Consider the following 24,043-nt stretch of genomic DNA (forward strand, 5'->3'; position numbering starts at 1 on the left):
ACTGTTGCCCTTCGTACCTGGCTGTGCAGTCAATTTCTGCATACCTTTAATGAAATATTTATCTGAATCTCACCAAAGGAACTGTTGGTAGGTATGGTGAGGGCAGAAGCGAAGTCATCCTATAAGAAATGTATTACAAAGTACAACTCAGCCGATGTGAATGAGGGGAGCTTTTGAAGCCGATAGATGACACCAACTTATACCTTCTTTCTTGTACAGAACAGACGTGCTCCTTGCGCTTTTTTTTTTTTTTTTTGTCCGCAGGAGAGAAGGTCCACGGTCACGTCGTCGCGCACGTGCAACTTCTATACATCTGGCTAATGTGCATTCTCTTAGCCCTGCACAGCAGTAGAACGTAGCACTTCTGCTTTCCTTAGTTTCTGCAAGCATGCTTGAAAATTAATACTGTATTATTATTCCCACGTGTCTGATGGTAACTAAAACAGCTCGATAGGAACATTGGCAAGATGCGCGCAGATTAGCGAAATAAGTGTGACTGCGCTTGGCTTGTCGTCTGCCGCACCACTTTTATGACGCGTGGCTAATTATGCGCAAGTTATGCACAAGTTATGACGCGCGGCTAATTACGTGGCCGCTCTGGAGCAAGTGTTTCCACTGCAGTGGCGACAATGTTTACACCTATCGATCGAGGTTGAGATCTTAAGGCATAAAATGCAGCGAGCAGAAAGCGAGTGACACGAGCTTAAGAACTACAGCGTTATTCCGATCTACCACGAACCAAGCAATACAAGCAGCGCGGCGCCTATGAAAGGCGCGATTTGGCGAGTAAAGTCATGCAGGAGAGAGTGGCGTCAGAAGAGGTTGCTTTGAGTAGGCCGACTCGGTGACGTCATGCTCCCTCTCATAGTTTTGTCTCGCATCTGAGGAGGGGAAAATGGAGGAGCAAGCAGCGACAACGTTAATTGGATTGCAGGAGCTAGCTAGCTGCCTGATGTCAAGTTACCGCCCATTTTTTTTTTCTCTGCAGGCACCATAGTTTCCACCTCGAAAGCAGTAGCGCGTGCGTTGTCTCCCTGCTGGAAAAGACAACCTGTCTCAGTTTACAGCGTTCACGGGAACCGATTGAAAAAGGTACGCTTATGGGCCATTAATAACCTCATGCAAGTGCCGTGCAGACATTACTGTTAGAACTAAGCATGCAAAGCAGTTCCGAAAGAGACATTGAAAGCCGGAGGCCACGGAAAAAGTTCAAGGTTTCGGACCACAGGTATGTTGAGAAATGGGAAAAGGAGCCAAAATACAAATCTTGGGTAAAAAGGAGTACGAAGGGGCCACTGCATTTTTAACTATTAGGCATGCCATGCGGACTGGAAGGGGGGGGGGGGGGGGGGGAGTCCGAGATCGAAAAACACGTGGCTGGTAAAAAGCATCAGACCAATGCGTCAAGCATGGCAATGATGCAGACACTTTTTGGCATGCCGAGTGTCAGTGGAAATTCACCATCAGACAAAACGGCAAACGAGAGCGAGATACGGCTAGCAGCTTTTGTTGCAGAGCACGACCTTCCACACGCTTTTACAGACCACCTATAGTTCCCCTGATAAAAGCAGCGTGCCCTGATTCGGAAGTCATAAGGAAGATAGCATGCCGAAGGACCAAGTGCACTGCTATTATCGAGGGCGTGCTGGCAAGCGAGAACAGTGAAAACCTTCTCGAGTGGCTGCGAACATCACCATTCTCGATTAACGCTGATGAGTCGACAGGAGTGGAATCGGAAACCTTGCTCTCAATTGTAGCTAGAGTTTTAAAGGAAGACGGCTGGGTTATGCATGGTTGTATTGTATTGGACACTCTAAGCGCATTTCTGCCGTCATCGTCGTTGTGAGGTTCTGTATAACATCCAAGGACGATAAAATCGGCACCGCGCGCCGTACGCTCCTTGCGAGTGAAAGCGCACGAGGGACGCGCGCTTTCACGGAGAGCGAACGCACGGCGAAGAGCAGACGCGATGTCTCTGTGGAAGCGAGGAAGGGGGGAGGGGGCAACGTTGTATTCCAGAACGAACTGCGCATTTAGCGACCCGGCGCAAGGGGATCTGGCGGTCAATCTCGCGCGCGAAAGCGAAAAGTGGAAAGGCAGCGCGGGAGGGACGGGGTGCGGCTTCTACTCTGCCAGCCCAGCAACTACGTAGTTCTACATTGCGCGGCTGCGAGCAGTCGGGCGCACCGTATCTTGAAAGTTATCTGCATACAGCTCCTACCTTTGTATGCGCTGTTCCTTCGCCGCTCAGTTTCCGTTGATACGATAGACCGCGTAAACCTTCGCTCGCTGCTGCGCGTTTGCTCACGTCATCGCTTTGACAGCGGTTGTCTGCAATCATTAGTGTGATTGTAATGAGTCACCGGCAAGACGTGCGATAAGGTGAAAAAAGACGAAGACGCTGGCAAAAAAAAAAAAAAGGAAACAGAGAAGGGACCCACAGGCGAGAAGCACGTGAAGCGCGGGGAGAAAAAAACAAGAAATGAAGAAAAAGGAGACGCAGGCGATGATGATGGGAAAATATTCTAGAATCAAGATTTACACAGCTTGGTTTAAGCTTTTCTATTCTAAATATCCTTTCTTTAGGAGCCTCCTCTCTTGGAAAGTGCCACAGGGATATTTGCTCAACCGCGGAGGAATTTATAAGTGCTTCAAATAGATTTTCTTGAATTCTTAAAAATTTCATTTTTGTTCATTTTCTCCAGTTAGCTTTAACAATTTTAGTATTAAAAAAGGTTGCCGAATTCCATCCAAATCTTGGCCAATCCCCCGCAGTGGGTATGTGCCATCAGATAAGGCATATACCAGTAGCGCACCCAGGATCTCTGCCAGGGGGGGGGGGGGGGGGGTGACAGTTTGCCAATACCATCTAAACAGCACTAATTTCAATTTCCTCACGGGAAATTGTCAAAAAATTCACTTTTGCGAGTGTCCAGACGAATGCGCGTCTTACATCTTAGTTGCAGTACTCAAACGCGCAAGGAAAGAACAGGGGTTAAACAAAAGGGGGGGGGGGTTAAGTCGGCCTCAGGGGGGGGGGGGGGTTACAACCCCCGAACCCCCCCGTCGGTGCGCCACTGGCATATACCATACCGTAGCATACAGATGATGAGGTGGCATTGCTGACGTGGTCGACAAGCAGCTGCATCTCCAGCTGTGGTCTGGAGGCGGGAGGCAGCAGTTTCAGGGACCAAGGACCGGAGAGGGAACGTTCGCGAGTTGGCCAGCGACAACTCCAGCTCCTGAGCCCCGACTGCGTCGCCGTGGCTGTGTTCCGCGGCCCTGGTCCAGCCCCACGCTGCCGTAGCCAGTTGCTGTCCCGTGCCACGAAGGCAATCGCGAAGGCCACGTCAGCGGCACAATGGTCGACTGGCCCTGACCGCGTCCTGTGCCACGCGGGTCTTGGTGGAAGAACGCAACCTCATCGCTCTCGACGGAGGTCGACGCCCACGATGCGTCGGAACCACGCAGGCCAACGTCTTTTGCCACGCTGGGCCAGAGTCCGACACGACTGGCGACGGTCAGAACGTTCCTTTGTTTGTGACTTCGCGTGGGTTAGCCGAGCGGAGGACTAATATGTAGTGAGCGATTGTTTATTTATCTGTATAACTAGTTTTTGCAGTGTGTCGTGTGTGTATAGAGTTTATAGTGCGTTAGGATAGTTTGCTGTTTGTTTTTCTTCAATACCATTTTTTCTGTTTGAGATAAATGTTCTACATATTTGCTTTCTGTCTCTGTCCGTTTCTGGAGCGCTGAAATTCGTGACAATTGGCGAGCCTGCCAGGATTGACTTTCCCTGCCCCGTCACGAGTTTTTGTGGTACAGAAATGGATTGGGACAAGACTCTAGCCTTAGTGAAAGAGTTGGATTTTTCGAAGGACGAAGCCCTGAAATTTATTGATAAACGGAGAGAGATCTTTCAAAAGGAACGCGAGGCCGAAAGTGCGGAAGCGCGGGAAGTGCATGCTAGGGAGAAGGAAATTTTAGAACTCAAATTGAGATTGGCACAAGCAACGGAGTGTCACCGCGATGACGAGAGGTTGGCTTCAGTGTCCTCCGGCTCGCAGTCTCCAAAAGCTAACAAAACCTGTCCGCGTAAGCTAATTTCACCTTTCGATGAAAAGCGTGACGACTTGGTTGCATACTTGCACCGGTTCGAAAGGATAGCCATCGGACAATGCTGGGACCGGAGCGAATGGGCCACAGCCCTAAGTCTTTGCCTGGTAGGCGAGGCGCCGAGTGTCTTTGGGAGGATGACCGCCTCCGACTCCCTAGACTATGACAAGGTTAAGAAGGCACTACTACAAAGATTTCGACTTACAGCGGAAGGTTTTCGCGAGCGATTCCGAAACTGCAGGCCGGAAGACGCAGAAACGGGAAAGCAATTTGCGTGTCGCCTGTCAAATTATTTTGACCGGTGGGTGGAAATGGCCGATGTCGCGAAGACTTATGAGGGGATCCAGGATTGCATGGTCAGGGAGCAATCTTAGCTTGCTGTAGCAATAATGTAGATGTCTTCCTAAAAGAGAGAAAGTTGAATTCACTCAACGATCTAGCCGAAAACGCTGATCAATTTTTAGAGGCACAGGGACTGAGAAACCTAGGAAGAGTGAAAGAGGACCTAGCCAGAGGGAAAGTAGACGAGGCAAAATACGAGCCTCAGGGAAGCGTGCGCCCAACTCAGTTAAGGTGTTTCCTCTGTAATCGTACCGGGCACTGTGCCGTTAACTGTCGCGCAGGGAATAGCCGCCCCCACCAACAAATAGTGTGTCAATTATGCAATAGAAAGGGACACCGTACGGATGAGTGTAGGTCAGGCACATCACAAAAAACAGTGTGCATAATAGGCAAGTCTGGAGAAGCCGACTCGCAACCAAACTGTGTAGAGGTTGTTACGTATTCGGCGGCTCGACGCCGAGGGCGGCAGGACGACCGGCCCAAGGAACAGACGACCCACGCAGTGCCAGGAAGACAATCCCCTTTATTCTTTCAGCGACGCGCTTTTTGTGCGCTACGTAGCCAATCAGGGTGTGGCAAAAATAAAAAGAAAAGATATCGCGGCAAGCGGGGCAATCTTATCTGCAGGCCCCAACGTAGAGTGCGATCAGCACCGCGAATGTTACAGCTCGGCCAAAGCTACCCATTTCGGAAGGCGTTCAAGAGGATGACGCTGCTTGAAGAACTGTAGGGGCGAACAGGTAGCCATGCAACGTTAGAAACAAGATTGTCCAAGCACAGCACTGACGCGTTTTGCACGATCACATGGTCCTTGCGCTTGGAATGGGTGAAGACGCCGAGGTGCATGGTGGCACAGGCGGGCAAGATGGGGTAGCCATCGCAGAAAAGATGAATGCACTGTGCATCATCAGGCTCGAACAACGAGGCCGTGTAGAGGGGCTGGGATGCCCAGGAGGAGGCGACACTCATAACAAGCACTGCTCGCCGAGTGCCGAAAGGCTGCAGAGCACGTAGCAACAGGGAGTGGGCCGCAGACGTCTGGCGCAGGGTTCATCCTGTCAGCTGGCATGACAGGATCTGAAGTGGCTTAGTGAACGAGCGGAAGAAACGCAGTAACAACGTCAGAAGCAACCTCGCGCCCAAGTTTAGGAAAGCGCGGCAGTTGAATTCACTGGGAGCAGAAGACATGAAAACCGAACACGAGAATGCAAAGGCTTGCGTCGACTTGCAGGCACACAAGCAAAAAAAAAAAAAAAAAAACAACACCAACAACACTAGGGAATGCGGCTAAGGCAGTCAGCATTTGCATGGCGTTTGCCTTTTTTGTGCCGCACTAGGAAATCAAACTGTTGAAGTGCTAGACTCCACCTGATCAAGCGACCATTTTTGTTTGACATTTCACTCAACCACACTAAGGGGGAGTGATTGGTTTCAGAAACAAAGGAAGAGCCTTTGAGATAACACGAGAGCTTTTCGAGAGCCTACACCAAGCAAGCGCATTCTTTTTCTGTTGTGCTGTAGGCTTGCTCGCGTGACGTTAGCTTTCGACTCGCATAGACAACGGGGTGCTCCTCGCCTTTTTCGTTCACCTGGCTTAAAACAACGCCCATTCCGCAGTCACTAGCGTCACACTGAACTAAGAAAGGGAGAGATTAATCTGGTGACGCGAGAACCGGTTGACTGACAAGTATCTTTTTAATCGCGGTAAATGCGTCCTTACGCGCCGTAGTCCAACGCACAATAGTAGGCTCGGTCTTGCGCAAAGCGTCCGTAAGAGGACTAGCGATATGTGCGAAGTTTGGAATGTAGCTTCTGTAACAGTCAGCTAAACCCAAAAAGGAACGCAAGTTAGTCTTTGTTTTTGGCAAAGGAAAGCTAGTGATTGCCTCAACTTTTAGTTCGGAGGGACGTCGCTTCCCTTGGCCAACATGTCCCAAGTAGTGGACTTCAGTGTTTGCAAGACAACATTTGCTTAGTTTGAGAGTCAAGCCTGCTTCACGGATTCGAAGGAATACCTGCTGCAGATGTACCAAATGCTGTTGCCAAGTGCTTGAGAAAACAGCGATGTCATCGAGGTAGGGTACAGCGAAAGACTCGGTGCCTGTGAGCACTTGATTCATTAGTTTTGAAAATATGAACGGTGCGTTCTTAAGGCCAAAAGTGAGCACCAGAGGGCGATATGTGCCTGTCGGAGCCATGAAAGTGGCGAGCTTACTGGCGTTCTCCGTGAGTGGCACTTGCCAGAAGCCGCGTACCATATCTAACGTAGAAATGTACTGTGCCGCGGAAACTTTCTCGATCAAGGCCTCAACATTAGGAATGGGAAACGTCTTCGTTTTTGTTATCGCATTTAGCTTACGATAGTCAATGCAGGGTCGGGGTTCCTTGCCAGGACTTTCTACGATAAACATCGGTGATACGTATTCGCTTTCCCCTGGCACAATTAGACCCAGTGTCAACATGTTCTGAACGGAATCGTTTAACAGCTAGCTTCTCATGACGGGGCGAAAATCTGTGCATCCTTGTACGAAAGGGTTGGTCAGATGTCAGCTCAATGTCCTGTTCCACAAGGTTTGTCCTACCAGGATAAGGACTGAACAAATCGCTGAAGTTGTGTACAAGCTCTTTTAACTCCTTTCTTTGCTTGATTGTTAAACAAGCTTGTTTAGCGGCAGATTCGAGTATTTCTTCTGTCGACGGGGAAGAGCAAGGGGTCGGCACTTGAGGGACTGGAATGTTTATTTCCTCCGTTTCGTTTAGGACGATGCTCAACGTCTCCGTGCGTTCGATAAACGGCTTCATCAAATTGCAGTGGTAGATTGTCACGTCGTTACGTTTACCGGGCGTCGTTACCAAGTAATTAGTGTCGGAAAGCTTTTGCTGAACCGTGACCGGCCATCCCATGCTACTTCCAATTTATTTGCCTTCGACGACTTCAAAATGAGCACTTTGTCGCCTTCTTTGAAGGTTCGAGTGCGTGCAGATCTGTCGTAGTACACTTTTGCGCGTTGCTGTGCTTCCGCCATGTTGATCTGCGCCAATTCTTGCGATTCACGTAGGCGCTTCAACAAGGTCAGCACGTACTCGAAGACGGATTTGTCTACAAATTTGTCTTCCCACTTTTCTTTTAGCAAGGTGAGCGGGGAGCGAAGCGCTCGACCGTAAACAAGTTCCGCCGGGGTGAATCCAGTTGCTTCGTGAGTGACGGAGCGCAGAGCAAAGAGCATTGCAGGAACAGCCGCATCCCAGTCGGTGCCCTTCTCGAAGCAGAGCGCGCGTAGAATCCGCTTCATAACTGAATGAAGTTTTTCGACTGAATTGCTTTGCGGGTGGTAGACAGAGCTGTGGTGAATGGATATGCCACATTTCTGCAAGAATGTCGTGGTAAGTGCGCTTGTAAACACAGAACCTTGGTCGCATTGGATTTCACTGGGAAATCCGATTCTGGCAAAGACGCCGAGTAGCGCGTTTACAACTGCTGTGGAGCTTAATTCCGGTAACACCACTGCTTCCGGGAAGGGCACCGACTGGGATGCGGCTGTTCCTGCAATGCTCTTTGCTCTGCGCTCCGTCACTCTGCGCTCCGTCCTCTGCGCTCCGTCACATGAAGCTTTACTTTATTGTAGTCGCGGGCATCTTCATCTGGCATTCTCGCGATTACGTCCGCTGCTTCGTTTGGAAGCAATGTCAATAGGCGTTGCGACCAGGTCTCTTCTGCAAGTGCTGCTCTAGTACATGTCCTCTCAAAGTTGACGAGGTACAAAGTGATGCCACTACCAGCCTTAAAAGGTTGCATATATCCGCGCATGTCGAAACTGTCAGTTCGTTCAAGGCTGTGCAGCTGCATCTCTTTTAACTTCAGTTCTACCTCTCGTTCTTTTAGCTGTTGGGAAATTGCCTTCCAACATTCCTCGACTTCGTCGTCGTTCGCTCCGCATTTGGATATTGCTTCAATAATTGCAGGCTTGCGCATCGACTTCTGCACTGGGATACCTAACTCTTCAGCTAGCAACACTAGGTTGGGTTTCGTTAACGAAGCGAGGTTCATGACTGCTGATAAGTGCTATTATTACACGTGCTACTTATATTTAGCAAAGTCAAAATGCCTCGACTACCAAGTAAATGTTGCTAATGCTCCCAATGAAGTCAAGTAAGCCGTGCTCTCACCAAACTGGACGCCAAGGCCACCGCCGACGTGCGCTCCAACCGCCGTCACCGCTGCCACCAGCTGTTACGTATTCGGCGGCTCGACGCCGAGGGCGGCAGGACGACCGGCCCAAGGAACAGACGACCCACGCAGTGCCAGGAAGACAATCCCCTTTATTCTTTCAGTGACGCGCTTTTTGTGTGCTACGTAGCCAATCAGGGTGTGGCAAAAATAAAAAGAAAAGATATCGCGGCAAGCGGGGCAATCTTATCTGCAGGCCCCAACGTAGAGTGCGATCAGCACCGCGAATGTTACAAGGTGAACCAGACTCAAGAGAACCAACAGGTACCGAGAGAAAAGCGGCAAGAAGGAGACCCGAAGGAACAAGCTCTACCTGTCGCAGAAGGAGAGGTTCATGGACAACAGGCAACAGTGCTAAGCGATAGCGGCACAAATACAGTTTTAGTAAAGAGGAGCCTGATACGTGACGAAGATCTAATAGGAGTGCTAACGCAAGTTACCTTGGCTGACAACACAGTGAGGTACCTACCTGAAGCATGTATCCAAGTCTCCACGACGTATTATTCCGGGTGGCTTAAAGCAAAGTGTCTTGAAGAGCCATTATACGATCTGATTCTAGGAAATGTATCTGGAGTACGGAGAGTGGATGATCCAGATCAAAGCTGGAAGTACAGCTATCGTACATAGAGAGATGAATGACTGTGTTGAGCAACCATGCAAAGAAGTGCGCAAGCAAAAGCTGTACAATAATGATTCATGAGAAGCGGCAGCTGGGGTATGCCGTCCATTTATATCATCGGCTGTACGAACCAGAACCCAAACCCAAAGCAAGGCACCCATGTCAGCCTTGAAGTAGCTTCAATTCTGTGCTTAAGAATCATGCCTACTGATTTCAGGGAAGAACAAGACAAGGATGAGTCGGTCAGATCGTGCCACAGGAAGATAGGAGACATAATGAAAAGGAAAAGAAGCCGCACTATGTTTGAGTTTGTTATGCACAATGGTATTTCATATAGAAGATGCGTATTCAGCTCGGGCAGAGAGGCTCAGCAGCTTATTGTGCCTAAGGCCTTTAGGGAGACAGTGATATGATTAGGACATGACAGTGTCATGGCTGGCCACCAGGGCATAAAAAACACCCTAGCAAGGATTACAGATAAGTTCTTTTGGCCCGGAATCCAGAGTGACGTGAAGAGGTACGCGAGGTCTTGTGATGTGTGCCAAAGCACGGCACCAACAGGGCGAGTGGGGCGTGCACCACTTGGGGACAGGCCCATCATTGATATGCCATTTCACAGAGTGGCCATAGACATAATAGGCCCCATAACACCTGCATCTAGCCAGGGAAACCGTTATGTGCTTACGCTGGTGGATGTGACTACCCGGACGCAGTTGCGTTGAAGACCATTGACACCGTACAAGTGGCAGAAGCTCTCCTGGAGACGTTTGCGTGCTATGGGGTCTTAAAGGAAGTATTGAGTGACCGAGGATCAAACTTTACGTCACAATTGATGGAGGAGATCAACACGTTAATGTCCATTGAGCAGAGATTGACGACGCCGTATCACCCGATGTCTAATGGGTTGGTTGAAAGAATTAATGGACCGATTAAAACTATGGTCAGGAGAATGCGCCAAGAGAGGCCCAAAGACTAGGACAGGTATCTTCCGGCTGTCCTTTTAACCTACCGGGAGGTACCACAGGCAAGCATCAGATTCTAACCATTTGAAATGTTATATGGAAGAACAGTGAGCGGACCACTGGAAATTCTCAAGGAATTGTGGGCAAATGAAGAAATTGGGAGAGAGCTAAAGACCACATATACATACATTTTGGGGTTAAGGAAAGATTAGAAGAAACATGTAGAGTGGTGCACCAGAACTTGAAACAGGCAAAACACCCATACAAGAAGTATTACGACCACGGGACAGTGAACTGTGGCCTGACGCCAGGAGACAAGGCTCTGGTCCTCCTTCCCAACGATAGCAACAAGCTGCTGATGCAGTGGAAGGGACCTTTTCCTGTGACTCAAAAGAAGAGAAATGTTGATTATGAACTCCTCATACAGAGTCATAAAAAGGGTGTTTCACATAAACATGTTAAAGAAGTACGAAGAGCGAGAGTGAGACAACAGAAGATTCCACAATAGCCTGCGTGTTCGTGACCGACGAGACTGGTGCGGGAGAAATGCCCACGTACAGCTCCAAAAAGAGTATGGGTGTAGAAAACGTGACAATTAACACAGCCCTTTCGGAAAAACAGGATGCGGAACTGAAGGTTCTACTGTACAAGTACAGTGATTTGTTTTCAGACCTTCCAGGAAGTAGAGAATTAGTAGAATGCAAACTACAACGCACGACTGAGGAACCAGTACATGTGAAACAGTACCCTCTACCGCTGGTGGTGCAAGAATCAATACAGAAAGAAGTGGACGAAATGCTGCGTCAGGGAATAATAGAAAGGACTAACTCGGCATACAATGCACCCTTAGTCGTGGTCAGGAAGGCCGATGGTTCAAACAGAGTCTGCGTGGATTTCAGACATTTGAACAATGTACTGAAGGCGGACGCTGAGCCGATACCGAGGATTGACATTGTGTTCGCGAAAGTCGCTGGCAAGAAGTTTTATTCAAAGCTGGACCTGGCAAAAGGCTACTGGCAGATCCCCATGGAAACATCATCCAAAGAGAAAACTGCATTTTCGTGTTCTAACGGACTTTTACACTTTAAGTACATGCCTTTTGGGTTAAAACAGCTGCAGCAGTATTCCCAAAACTGATGAGACGAGTCTCGCATGGAATGCAAAATGTAGAGCACTACATTGACGATATTCTGGTTGCGACTGACACGTGGGAGGAGCACTTAAAAACATTAGAAGAGCTGTTTCAAAGGATCAAGGGCGCAAAGTTAACCGTTAAGCCAATGAAATGTGAATTTGGCTTTCAAGCGGTTTCTTTCCTGGGGCATAAGTTAGGAATGGGCAGAATCACTGCTAAAGAGGACATTTTAGAAAAAAATCCAAGCAGCAGGGCAACCAAAAACCAAGGAGGAGGTTCAATCGTTCTTAGGGCTGACTGGATTCTACAGAGAGTTTATACCTCGTTACGCCGATATAGCTGTTCCATTAGTGGAACTTACCAAGGCGCTAGTAATGTGGTGAAATGGAACTCATCACACAGTAAAGCCTTTGAAACACTAAAGGAAAAAATGGCAGAACCGCCAATCCTCTTAGCCCCAAATATGAAAGATGAGTTCATGTTGCACACTGATGCGTCCGACAAGGCATTGGGAGCGGCGCTCTTGCAAGGACGGAGTTTTACATCCAGTATTTTATGCCAGCAAGAAGCTCAATGATGCAAAGCGAATTATTTTACAGTAGAGAAAGAATGTCTGGCATTGGTATGGGCTGTGAAAAGGTTCCATATCTATCTGTTTGGCAAATGTTTCAGAGTACAAACGGACTACCAGCCGCTGGAATTCTTGAGTAAGGCTAAGTTAACAAACGGAAGAGTAATGAGGTGGAGCCTGGCTTTGCAAGAGTACTGTTTTCATGTCGAATATATTAAAGGGAGAGAAAACGTGGGGGCAGACTTCTTGAGTAGGGCTACTTAGGTTCGGGTGTTAATACACAAGAAAAGCAGTGTATCTTGTTTTTGTTGTGCAGAGAGTTGCGTTTAAGTGCAGTGAAGTGATTAATCGTTCGGCGCTGTGAGGTGATGTATGGACAGTGGACATATGGAGTGACAGTGTGTTCGTTCATTTAGAACCTAGTGTGATAAGCGTGAGATGAGCAGTTTTTTGTGCAAGAACACTCTTGAAACGGGGACCTGTGTCATGAGTCACCAGCAAGACATATGATAATGGGAAAAAAGACGAAGACGCTGGCCAAAAAAAAAACAAAAATACAGAAGGGACCCACAAGCGAGAAACACGTGAAGCGCGGGAGCAAAAACAAGAAATGAAGAAAAAGGAGACGCAGGCGATGATGAAGTGGCATTGCTGACGTGCTCGACAAGCAGTTGCATCTCCAGCTGTGCTCTGGAGACGAGAGGCAGTAGCTTCAGGGACCATGGACCGGAGGGGGGACGTTCGTGAGTTGGCCAGCGACAACTCCAGCTCCTGAGCCCCGAGTGTGTCGCCGTGGCTGTGTTCCGCGGCCCCGGTCCAGTCCCACGCTGCCGTAGCCAGTTGCTGTCCCGTGCCACGAAGGCAATCGCGAAGGCCACGTCAGCGGCACAATGGCTGACTGGCCCAGACAGTGTCCTGTGCCACGTGGGTCTTGGTGCAAGAACGCAACCTCACCGCTCTCGAAGGAGGTCGACGCCCACGCTGCGTCGGAACCACGCAGGCCAACGTCTTTTGCCACGCAGGGCTGGAGTCCGACACAACTGGCGACGGTCAGAACGTTCCTTTGTTCATGACTTCGCATGGGTTAGTCGAGCGGAGGACTACTATGTAGTGAGCGATTGTTTATTTATCTGTATAGCTAGTTTTTGGAGTGTGTCGTGTGTGTATAGAGTTTATAGTGTGTTAGGATAGTTTGCTGTTTTTCTTCAATACCATTTTGTTCTGTTTGAGATAAATGTTCTTCTACATATTTGCTTTCTGTCTCTGTCCGTTTCTAGAGTGCTGAAATTCGTGACAGTGATCTATTCATGTTTGCTCGTGCGTGCTGACACAATGCTTGTTAATTCAGTTAGTAAGCAAATGTGTCCAAATTTATACAGACGATAAAATTATTCTTACTATGTATAGCTTTCTAATAATTTGCTATCCCAATTGATGCTTCGCCTTTTGGGTGAAACTGTGCCTGTTTTTGGCATTGCTTCTCATCTTCTTCTTTCTGGGGTAAAACTAGTTCTGATTATGAGGCACGCCGTAGTGGAGGGCTCCATATTAATTTCGGCCACCTGGCATTCTTTAACGTACGCTACAACGCAAGCAGACGGGCATTTTTGCATTTCGCTTCCATCGAAATGCGACCGCTGCAGCCGGGATTCGATCCCGCGATCTCGTGCTCAGCAGCGCAGCATTCCTTCTCGTTGAGGCTGGTACCGCTGCTGGGCTGCACAAATTAATGGATAATTATTTTACAGCACTGAACATCGACTACAAAAAGAACTTGATTGGATTGGCAGCTGACGGTGCCAATGTGATGATGGGAAATCGAAATTCGCTTTCGTCTCTCCTGAAGAATGACAAAAATTGGAGGACGCTTAAGCTTCGCCTTTAACAGTAGAACGCGATAGCGTTATGGGGACCCGTTCGCATCGCAACACGTGACTGTAGGTCTGGTAGAAATGCAGGAAAAGGGGTTTGTGTTTGAGTTTGCTCGTAGCAGAATTAGGTTTTCTCATACTTTCAAATTACAATTCGACACCAATTGGTAAACAATCCGACAGCGAATCCGATGCCGAATGGTAAAGTCGTACTGAGAAATTCAATTTTTGTTCACCAAAACCTTGCACCACGTGGAGGGCCTGCGCGGTCGGTGTTGGGGATGATTTTCTCCGCCACCCGCATTGCGCGCCGGTTGCCGATGCTGGATTTTCTGCGACACAGGGCCTTAACACTATTGCATTAATACCGGGTTATTAATAGCGAAGTGCGTGCGCCACTCGTTAGACTTATGTGCCTCCTACACCTGTAAAATGCTCTCCAGAGGCATCGAGGACTTGGCCAACTATTTCTTGTCATACAAGGAGGCCGCAGCTTACAAGCACGTGCAACAGCTCCTCGCTGCGCAGCCCCACAAGATACAGCATCCTTACCAGACGCACTGGCTGTCCCTTCATGCTGTGGTTGAAAGGCCTATATTGAGCAGTACCCTGCCCTCCTGGCCTTCTTCGAAGGCCATGGTCATGTGCACTGCCTCTTAGCTGTGGATTCTATCCTCAGCAAGCTGAAGAACCCAACAACCAAGTTGTACGTGTATTTCCCCCTCCATTATGTTCTCCAACTGTTCACAACACAGAACAAGGGAATGCAGGCGGAAGGAGTGAGAACCCACATGCTGTATGACTGCATTTCTACTGCATTTACAATTGTTGAAGCATATTTGCAACCTCGATACCTGCGTGACATTGCTCTACAAAGACCCAAGCAATTTTGTCCCACTCGAGCAAGTCAACCTTGGTGGCATGGTAACGTTAGAGTGATCTAAACCACTTGACACAGATCCTACAGCTGTGCGCAACTTTTACCTGAAATGGCTGTAATTTTATATTGAAGGGGTAAGTTGAATTATCAAAGATTTCCTCTAGACAATTTACAGACAAAGCGGCTGGAGACAATCGATCCCCGCTTTGTGGTAGAGAGACACGTTGCTTCAATTGCTCCTCTTGCTTCTTCGTTCCCTTTATTGGTTACAGTAGAGAACACCAACAAGCTCGACAATGAATGAAGGCAACTTCGCAACACGGATCTACGTTTGCCTGCGGATGTGAGTGAGGAACATTTTTGGAAGTGCGTGCGACACACCACACAAAGTGATATGTTCCCTATGTTGCCGACACTAAGTGACTTCGTGAGCAAACTGCTGTTCCTTCATTGCAGCGCTACCGTGGAGAGAGTTTTCTCTCAAATTAACCTTGTCAAGACAAAGACCAGGAAGAGACTGGAAGCAGCGCCCCTGCAGGCAATGCTTCATGCCAAGCAAGGTTTGGGAGGAGCACACTGTTACGATTTTCCTGTGCAGCAATGGAAAAGGCATGTACCATTTGGAATGAACGATATATCGACCATTGAAACATTTTTTGCAACCTGTTACGCGACACACGAGTAGGAGCAGTCATATTTCTCCAGTCGGGCAATATGGCCTTTATTATTTTAACATTCATTGCATTTTTTTCTTTTATGTATGCATGTGTTTCAACTGCTTCACAAAAAACGCGGCTATCTCATTCATATGAATATACATTTGAATCAAATTTTGCTCCTACATTTGACATTGTTAAGGCTGTGTGTGAATAAATGCTGTTGCAAGCATTGCAACTTGCACTGTGACATCATTTCAGCTTAAGCACAGTGACTTCAATAAATCCTTTGAAACGAATACATAAGTCTTAAAATTGAAATCTGCAGTGTATATGCATAGCATAAACACAGTTTATCTGACAGAGAACATACTAAATAACCGCATTTTGCCTAATCTAGGGAAATCTAGGGAATTTTTCTGTCCGAGTTAGGGGGAAATTATCTTTGGAGGTTGGCAACGCTTTGCTGCGGACAGAAGTGTGGTCGCTGCATGTACGTATCCAAGACCTGCATGGACGGGCACCATGCAGCTCTGATGGCACGCAGTCGACGCACGCAGCATGTCAAAGCCAAACTACTGTTTACAACAACCACTGCAGATGAAGAAGGGGTCGCTACTGATGCGGTATGGACGGTGACCATGCAGTTTGGAAGGGACGCGGCCGATGCGTGCACTGTGTCAGAACAAAACTACTGCTTGCCGCAACTGCTGCGAACGAAACCATGGTTGCCATCAATGGGATGATGGACGGCGACAATGCAGTTATGAAGGCATGTGAGCATTGTTATAAGCTGCAGTAAACGCAAGGATAAAGGCTATAAAGGCACAAATAGGCACAAAGCGTTCCGGCATTCCTATTGTTCATGTACGATTTACGCTGATGACTATGGCGATGCAGACTCCGTCCCTCTGTTTCGGTTGGGTGCTAGCTCTACTTCTGCTTTTTTGCGTCACAGCTTTGCAATGCTACGAGCTCATCAACCTCTGAGAGTCATCCAAATTAGCCGATGGGCAGCCAAATATGCCCGAATTAACGAGTTTGATTTTATTAAATACTGCATACTACCTGCTGGGACCAAAGAACGACTCCAAGTTATCCGATTCTCTGAATTAACGAGGTTTTATTGCAATCGAAATATAGGTAGTACACCTGTTCATATAGCCTAATTCAGGCTAGTTCAACATGGCTGTTGACCTAATCTACAGTCTCGGGGTGCTTTCTTTCTTTATGTTCACTCAAGTAATCAGCCTGCACAAAAGACATAGTGCGGATGGTGCCGCGGTGTGGTCGGTCACTTGTATGAATGCGCAGGTGTCGCTTCATGGAATGTTTCTGCGAGAATCCCCGAGTGCATGAAGGGCACTGAAATGGCTTCTCGCCTGTGTGGGTGCGCAGGTGTCGTTTCAGGGTGGGTCCTTGTGAGAAGCTCCGAGGGCAGAAATGGCATTTAAACGGACGCTCACCCGTGTGGATGCGCAGGTGCTTGTTCAAATCGGTCTTTTGTGAGAAGCTATGAGGGCAGAAATGGCATTTAAATAGTCGCTTGCCAGTATGAACCGTGGTGTGTTTTTCAAGATCTCGCAGGTTATTAGTGTGATGGTCACAGAATTGACAGCTGTAGAGGTGTCTCTGGTGTGATTTCTCACCCTCGGCTGTTGATGAAGAAATAGAAGGCCTTGATTCTGCACAGATAAAACAAAAGTGGAAGTTATTACGAAATGGCAAAAACAACAGATATTAATGCTAATGACGAGCTTTCATTTTTTTATTTGATAGGTCTTGAGGGTTATTTCAGAATGATAGAACAAAGCATAGCTGGCAGACCTTATTGATTTGCTCAATAATTTTGTATTCGGATACGTAATGACCCAGTTTGTAAGATCCGTCCATATTTTCACCATGAAATATTTTTCTGAATGGTGAAAAATTACAAGGTGGGAAAATGTGGAGCGTTTGAGGATTCTCACTGCTTTCTACAACCTATGAAAAACCAAGTGAAAAAGCTTTGGCCCAGTATACTATCTGATCCTCAACAAGCACTGGAGATTTAGTGGCTATATTTTAGACATGTAAAATGTCAGTTATGATTCACTGACACCACGGCAAATTTATCTCATATGAGAATTCAGCAGAGAATTTCTTTTTGTTGATTACATGCAGAACTTTAATGATATTTTCATAAGTTCAAGTTGTAAGAGCCAGCAAGGAAATGGGTTGTCCTTGACCGACGTCGCGCCATTCTTCATCCAAGAAAACCCCTCGCGGACCTAGGCTTTACTCACAGTGTCGTGCTTATAGGCTTAACAAAGTATAACATCTTCAGTTGCAGTTTTGGCAAAAGAAAAAAAAAATTCGACACGCACTCTGCAACTACAGTATAGACCACTTATAATGTAATCACTTACAGCGCAGGACCGGACATAGTACGGTCTTTTCAGACACCCAATAATTTTCCCACAGCAGTCTATGTCTTATAGTGCAGTTGCGAGAGACGAAATACCGGTTACAGTGAGGCTAGCTTGAAGTTGGGCAGTCAACCGAGACGGCGAACGCTCCCCTCAAGCTGCAGATATACTCCGATGTAACACGCGCGTTGAGCTCCTCGCCGTCACGGTGGCAAAGAACCAGCGTCTATACTCAAACGACATGACACAACCGGCGTGCCTGGTGCCTTCAGGTGCTTTCTAACGTTGCTGGCGTGTGAATAGCTCTGTTCCTATTTCTTGCCTGGCGCACCGGCCACGCATCCCAGCATTCTTCGCGCGGAGCGGGCAGAATGACGCGATGACGGGAGCGCGTGAACTCGCGTCCGCCGCAGCGGCTCTCTGTGCATTAACAATCATGGTGTCACGCGCACACAAGCAAACACGAACACATCTCACACGATGACTGCGAAACTTGCTGTCAAAACGCTATAGTGAGGAAGTGCGACTGCAGCAGTGAGCGAATTGACCTTCGTGCTACGTCTCGCATCAACGTGAACTAAGCCACGAAAACACAGCGCACGGCGGACTGTGCCCCCGTTGCAGATGACTTCCAAGATACAGCGGCCCTGGTGGACGCGCGCAGCTGCCTGGGACGCCCGGAGTAGAACGCACCCCTCCCGTCCCTATCCTCCCCCCGAAGCCATGCACGCGACAGAAGACGGCGTGCTTCCTTCCCGCTTTGAGCCGGCGATCCAGCCAGGATTGCCGGCTCACCCTGAGACACTTTCAGTTGCACATACAGCATACAGCGCGCGGCGACGATTTTATCGCCCTTGGAATTTGTACGGAATGTCACGGTGACAGCAGAGATGCACCTGGGGTGTCCATGTAATTGCTATTGAAATAAAATCATTGTTTTGGTTATAGTGAGGTACCGGTTATAGTGCGAATATTTGACTCCGGCGACTTACGTTATAAGCGGTCTACACTGTATCAAGTAATGGTGAAAACAAATGCCTCCTTCTGCCAAGAGCAATGTGAATTAAGGGTGTAGAGGTGTAAGCTAACATAACGTAAACAGCTATACGCATAACAAAAGAGGCAATTGGAGACTACGTTAGGTTTTGGTTACTATTGGGTCCAGCCCCATACATGGTCTTTTTTAAGGCATAGATGACTGAACTGATGAGCACTTGGAACTTCTTATACATGTTATCCTTTGAGCAAAATAGAAGAGCATGGAGCAAGATAAGCAAAGCCTTTGCTTCATGCTTTTACACTTTGAGCCCCGTCCAGTATGTATAGTAGTAAGCCTAAACACCTACATGGGCAAGAATAAGTTCTTTTGAAGCTTTAACATTGTTGCATCCTCACATGAAGAAATACTACATGAACATGGACACTGGAGTGCACTGCAATCTCATTAAAACAAATGATTTTGCCTGCCTCCAATATAGCCAGTCAGATCTCAACATTGTGCAGCACTTTGTTAAATCGTTATGGATATCCTATGATGCACCTAGAACAATTTAGTCTATAAAAAAATATAGTCACACTTGTGCTCCCAGAGGCACCAAAATTCTATGCAGGTTACTGCACATATATTTAGAGTTACTAGTTCCAGTTCTGTTTAATCTATCAGGCGTACCAAAAAAAGCTATTTTTTTTACCTTGTTGAGGCACTGTTATTCCATGTTCCCATGGATCAATACACAGGACTGCTCTTGACTTAAAGTTGCTCTTGTGTGAAAAGTTCTAAGGGAAGTAACGGTAGTAAAGTATTTTCTCACCTATGCGTCTGCACTTGTGTACAACGAGAGCGGACAACCTGGCAGTCTTGTAGTTGCAACTGTCACAATGGTAGAATTGGCACTGCTGCAACTCTTTGTGCTTGACTGTTGGTGGGAAGTCATGATGCCTCCCTGTGACAAGAACATATTAATTGGATTACCTATCGTTTTATTTACGAGACAACTTTAAGAGAAAGAACCTGCACAATCTTAACATCAGGTTCATCCTTCACTTACACCACATATACAACATTTACAATGCCACGGAACAAATAAAATTTGTTTGCTTCAACCATACACAGCAGGAAGAGATTTCAAGCAAATATTACAGGGAAGAACAAGTGTCCCACGATTAGGATACTCCCTAATGCAAAATTCAAACTAAGAATATTTGGATAAAAAAAAAAGTGGGCAGCTTGAACTATTGGCGTAAGGCTGGAGTAAACAGCAGAGGTGTTGATTGACCTAGCTTCTTCCTGTTTTACTAGCTTTGGTTAAGTTTTGCTAGGAAATGCTAAGCGCCGCTAGGCACAGTATTCCGAATTGGCTCGCTGCCGACGCGCAGATTCTTGCTTGGCCGTGCGGCGCGCTTCAAGATGAGCGGCTTCTTCTTCGGGTGTCTGGATCTTCTCTGGTCATCCCATGTCAAGGCTACATGTCCTCGCCATAGAGCCAACGTTAGTTGTGCTGCCGTCACAGCGGCTCCAAGCTTTATCTCGCCGGTGACGTCACAGCCAAGCAGAGCGTTCACACTTGCCAAGATGTGGCTGGTCGAAACCTGCCAAGCTGCCGCCGACAACGCCCACGTTTCCCCGGCGCGAACGTGGCAAATGTGGGCGCCCTCGGCAGCAGCTCTGTGCGTTGCCTTGTTGGTGCTGCTCTATCTCGTTCTCATTTTCTCTTTCCCTCTCCCGAGCATTGCGCGCCCGCGCATCTTCTCCTTCCCTCTCTTTAATGTCCTTTCTCAAGGCAACATGTGCACCGCACGGAGAGGAGGTGAGGCACATGCCACTCCGCGAGATGATTGCTAGGCAATGCAGTGGCAGGGGATACACTTTACGGTCGGCTTAAACAGCTCTGCTGTTAAAATTGGAGACCAAAATCACCGCACCGACTGGCAGTGGGCCAGTGCCATCAGCACCATGATAGACGGAGGGGCAATATGGGAATGCTGGCATGATGAGTGGCATTGGAGCCAGTTGTGGAAGATGACGAGCGCATTATATCCACCACCTAAATGACCTTAAAGTAACACTAGCGGAAAGAAACTATCCACAAATTCCTCTCGAATGGGCTTATGACGTCGCGTGAAGATTGGAGAGGCAGTCGGAATTAGCTAAGAAGCAACCTACACCAGAATCTGAGAGACCGCCAGCCTTTATAACAAAATTTTCTAATGCCCTCCCAAACATAAACAACCTACGAAAATACCACCCAATATTATCAAGTAATGAGTGTCTGAGAAAAGTGTTTCCGGAGGTACCATGGGTCACCTATCACCGCAACAGAAGCTTTAAATATGTTAGTGCATCCAAAAATAGGCCAACTGCACCCCCGTAATAAAAGCATGTTCTCGCTCCAGGTGCAAGACCTGCAAACACCTTCAAAGTGACCTTAAAATTAAGAGCACCCCGAATGCCTATACACATGAAGTTAAATCTAGCTTTAATTGCACTAGTTCCGATTTGTGAGAAAGTGAGAAACAACATATCGGTGAAATAGGACACCCAATGAACGTCGGGTTGAAAAGACATTGCATGTACGCAGCTAAAAAGCTTCCCAAAGCCATCGTTGAGCATTTCAACCAACCAAGTCATCACTTTGATTAACTTATACTCTCAATCCTACAGTCAAATTTCCGTTCTGCACGAAAGAAATTACAGCGAATCATCATCATCATCACCAGCCTATATTTATGTCCACTGCAGAATGAAGGCCTCTCCCTGCTATCTCCAATTACCCCTGTCTTGCGCTAGCTAATTCCAACTTGCGCCTGCAAATTTCCTAACTTCATCACCTCACCTATTTTTCTGCCGTCCTCGACTGCGCTTCCCTTCTCTTGGTATCTATTCTGTAATTCTAATGACCCACCAGTTATCCAACGCATTACATGGCCTGCCCAGCTTCATTTTTTCCTCTTAATGTAAACTAGAATATCGGCTATCCCTGTTTGTGAATCATACGTCATCCTTAACTTCAAGACATTGCAACCAATAGACATAAACGTTTCAAAGTTGGCTTTAGAATGTATTCGCTATGCCAAATTTCAAACTACAGGCAACTGCACTTATTTATTTTTCATTGGATTGCTTAGTTTCTTTTTGTTATTCAGTTGTTGATAATATTCCTACCTACCTACCTGTACTTTCAGTGAGAAACAACATACCAGTGAAATGGGACAACCAATGAACGTCGGGTTGAACGGACATTGAACGAACGCAGCTAAAAAGCTTCCCAAAGCCGTCGCTCAGCATTTCAATCAACCAAGTCATCTCTTTGATGAACTTTGTGGGGTCTCACATGTGTGCTCCTGGGACAAAGGAACGACAACACAATAGTGCAAACAATCAAAAGGGCATTTATTGCACCTTTCATACACTAATGCACACTAGCCAAATTACTACCAATAGAACATTCACATGGGCGCGCGACAAATCAAAGAAGTCCGACTCACCGCGACCCGATAGCGAGCGAATACGTTCGCCCCATGCAATGACACCATCGCCTAGTCGTTCACGTGTACAGTCACGCGAAAGGTGGCGCGCTCGAACGATCCGTGTTCATCCATACCAGTGCCCCGCTCTTAGCCTCGCGCGACGGTCGCGTGAAGCGGGCCGGCACACACGCGAAGCGTTCGTGCGTGTTGGCCGCCGATCCCAAGCCAAAGAGGAAGCGCCGTTGTCCTTTTTCTCCCAAGTCACCCCGCCGTTCAGAGGCGTTAGCATCGCGACACTCGCGTCATCTCTCGCAATACGCCACAACCACCACGACCGCCGTCGGCACTTAGCTACGCGGTGAAGCCGGATTACAGGAAATGCATGAGAGTCGCGCATCCCCACATCCCCCCCCCAACCTTAAATCACTATACATACTCCGGCGAAACATGTCACACGGTCTATCAACGTGTGCGTCGCGAACAAAAGTTAGTACAGGCGACAGTGGCCGCGCCGAGGAAATGTCCACACGTTATCCACAACATGCGAGCCGACATTGTCTCTGGGGTTCACCGCTGGCGTCCATTGGTCACAGCACCAGCTCTGCAGATTCGATGGCACGACTCCAGCACAGGACTCCGGAAACGGCGACGCAGAAGTCGGCCCGAGCAAGCGTCGCTCGCGCCGACGCGCCCTGCCGGCGAGAGCCGCTGTAGCCGTTGGTGACTGCCGGCTCCTTTCCCAGCCGCTGAAATCGCTGCGCCGAACCGGCCGCAGGCATCTGCATCGCCTGGGGCAGCTCGATTGTAGTCCGGGGCAGCAGCGCTGACGATGTGCAGGTGACAGCAAACCAGGGGTGACTCTGCTCACGCTGTGCACACTCAACGCACTCGACAAACACTAAAGTAGTGCAAGGGGGAGGAGAGGAATTCGGCATACGCATCGCCCACGTGGTACAATGTTCAATTCGGCTAGCAAAAATTTCGGGTGGCATTTCAGATGCTAAGTTCATGTGAACAAAGCTTGCTTTCTTGAGTCGAACGAGTAATTTCAATTCGTGCGAGGCAAACTAATGAGGGAAGCAATGTGCGACACCTCAACACCACGGTCCACCAGGTTGTGTCTCTCCACGTGCGATAGGTGGCTTCGTAAAGCCTTAGGCCTAATGCGTCGCTACCCTGACAACGACCGGCATCTAAAAAAAAAAAACACCCCAAATGGGCACAAGAACAGGCAGCCGCGAGGAGACGTTAGCTCTGTGAGGTGGTCCTACCCCGCTCGGCGCACACAGCATCCGAGTTGACGGCGCCCACCGTCCCAGACGGTCTCGGAGCGCCCGGTGCCAGGCCGCAATACCAGTCAGCCCGTAGCGGCACCCGTGGCCCGCGGCCACCCGGCTCCCTGAGCCGCGACTTCCGAAGTCAAAGATATAGGAGAAGCTATTTACATAAGAAATTCGGACCACCCACGAGGCTTCCGTACTCACTCGCTTCAGGCTTGCCAATGCTCCGCAGGCACTAGGCCTCGCTCTCCCAGGATGCAGACCACGTGGCTCTCTTACCGATGAGTATACTTCAAAACACTCGCGAAAAGGCTTAGCATGTTGAAAAGTTCAAACACGCTACAGCAACCGTCGCCTCTCTCAAGAAAGCACGCCGCCGACACTAGCGATCAAAATCCACGCTAGGACTACGCTTCGGTTGAAACAAAGGTTGGCTCGAACCGAGCAAAACTGTTAAAATTATCGTCCGATGCCCCAAGAGCCCCACGTTGGGCAGCCAGATGTCGGC

At 48.2% G+C, this 24,043-nt stretch overlaps 1 protein-coding gene and 1 long non-coding RNA gene across 2 annotated transcripts; one reads left to right on the forward strand and one right to left on the reverse strand.

The window, feature by feature from the left end:
* The first annotated feature begins 1,157 nt into the window (after positions 1–1,157).
* LOC125941892 (uncharacterized) lies at positions 1,158–14,504 on the forward strand. The gene is made up of 4 exons (XM_049659762.1): positions 1,158–1,228; positions 1,543–1,648; positions 7,590–7,593; positions 14,227–14,504. Exons 1-4 carry the CDS (start codon positions 1,158–1,160, stop codon positions 14,502–14,504), a joined length of 459 nt encoding a protein of 152 aa, XP_049515719.1.
* A 1,979-nt stretch (positions 14,505–16,483) lies between these two features.
* Positions 16,484–19,924, reverse strand: LOC119435231 (uncharacterized). Its single transcript, XR_007464664.1, has 2 exons — positions 19,600–19,924; positions 16,484–17,065 (listed from the first exon to the last, which is right to left on the reverse strand). It is a non-coding gene; the product is annotated as an uncharacterized LOC119435231 (long non-coding RNA).
* Positions 19,925–24,043: the final 4,119 nt, after the last annotated feature.

The sequence above is a fragment of the Dermacentor silvarum genome, unplaced genomic scaffold (assembly GCF_013339745.2).
Source record: "Dermacentor silvarum isolate Dsil-2018 unplaced genomic scaffold, BIME_Dsil_1.4 Seq554, whole genome shotgun sequence".
NCBI classification, from domain to species: domain Eukaryota; kingdom Metazoa; phylum Arthropoda; class Arachnida; order Ixodida; family Ixodidae; genus Dermacentor; species Dermacentor silvarum.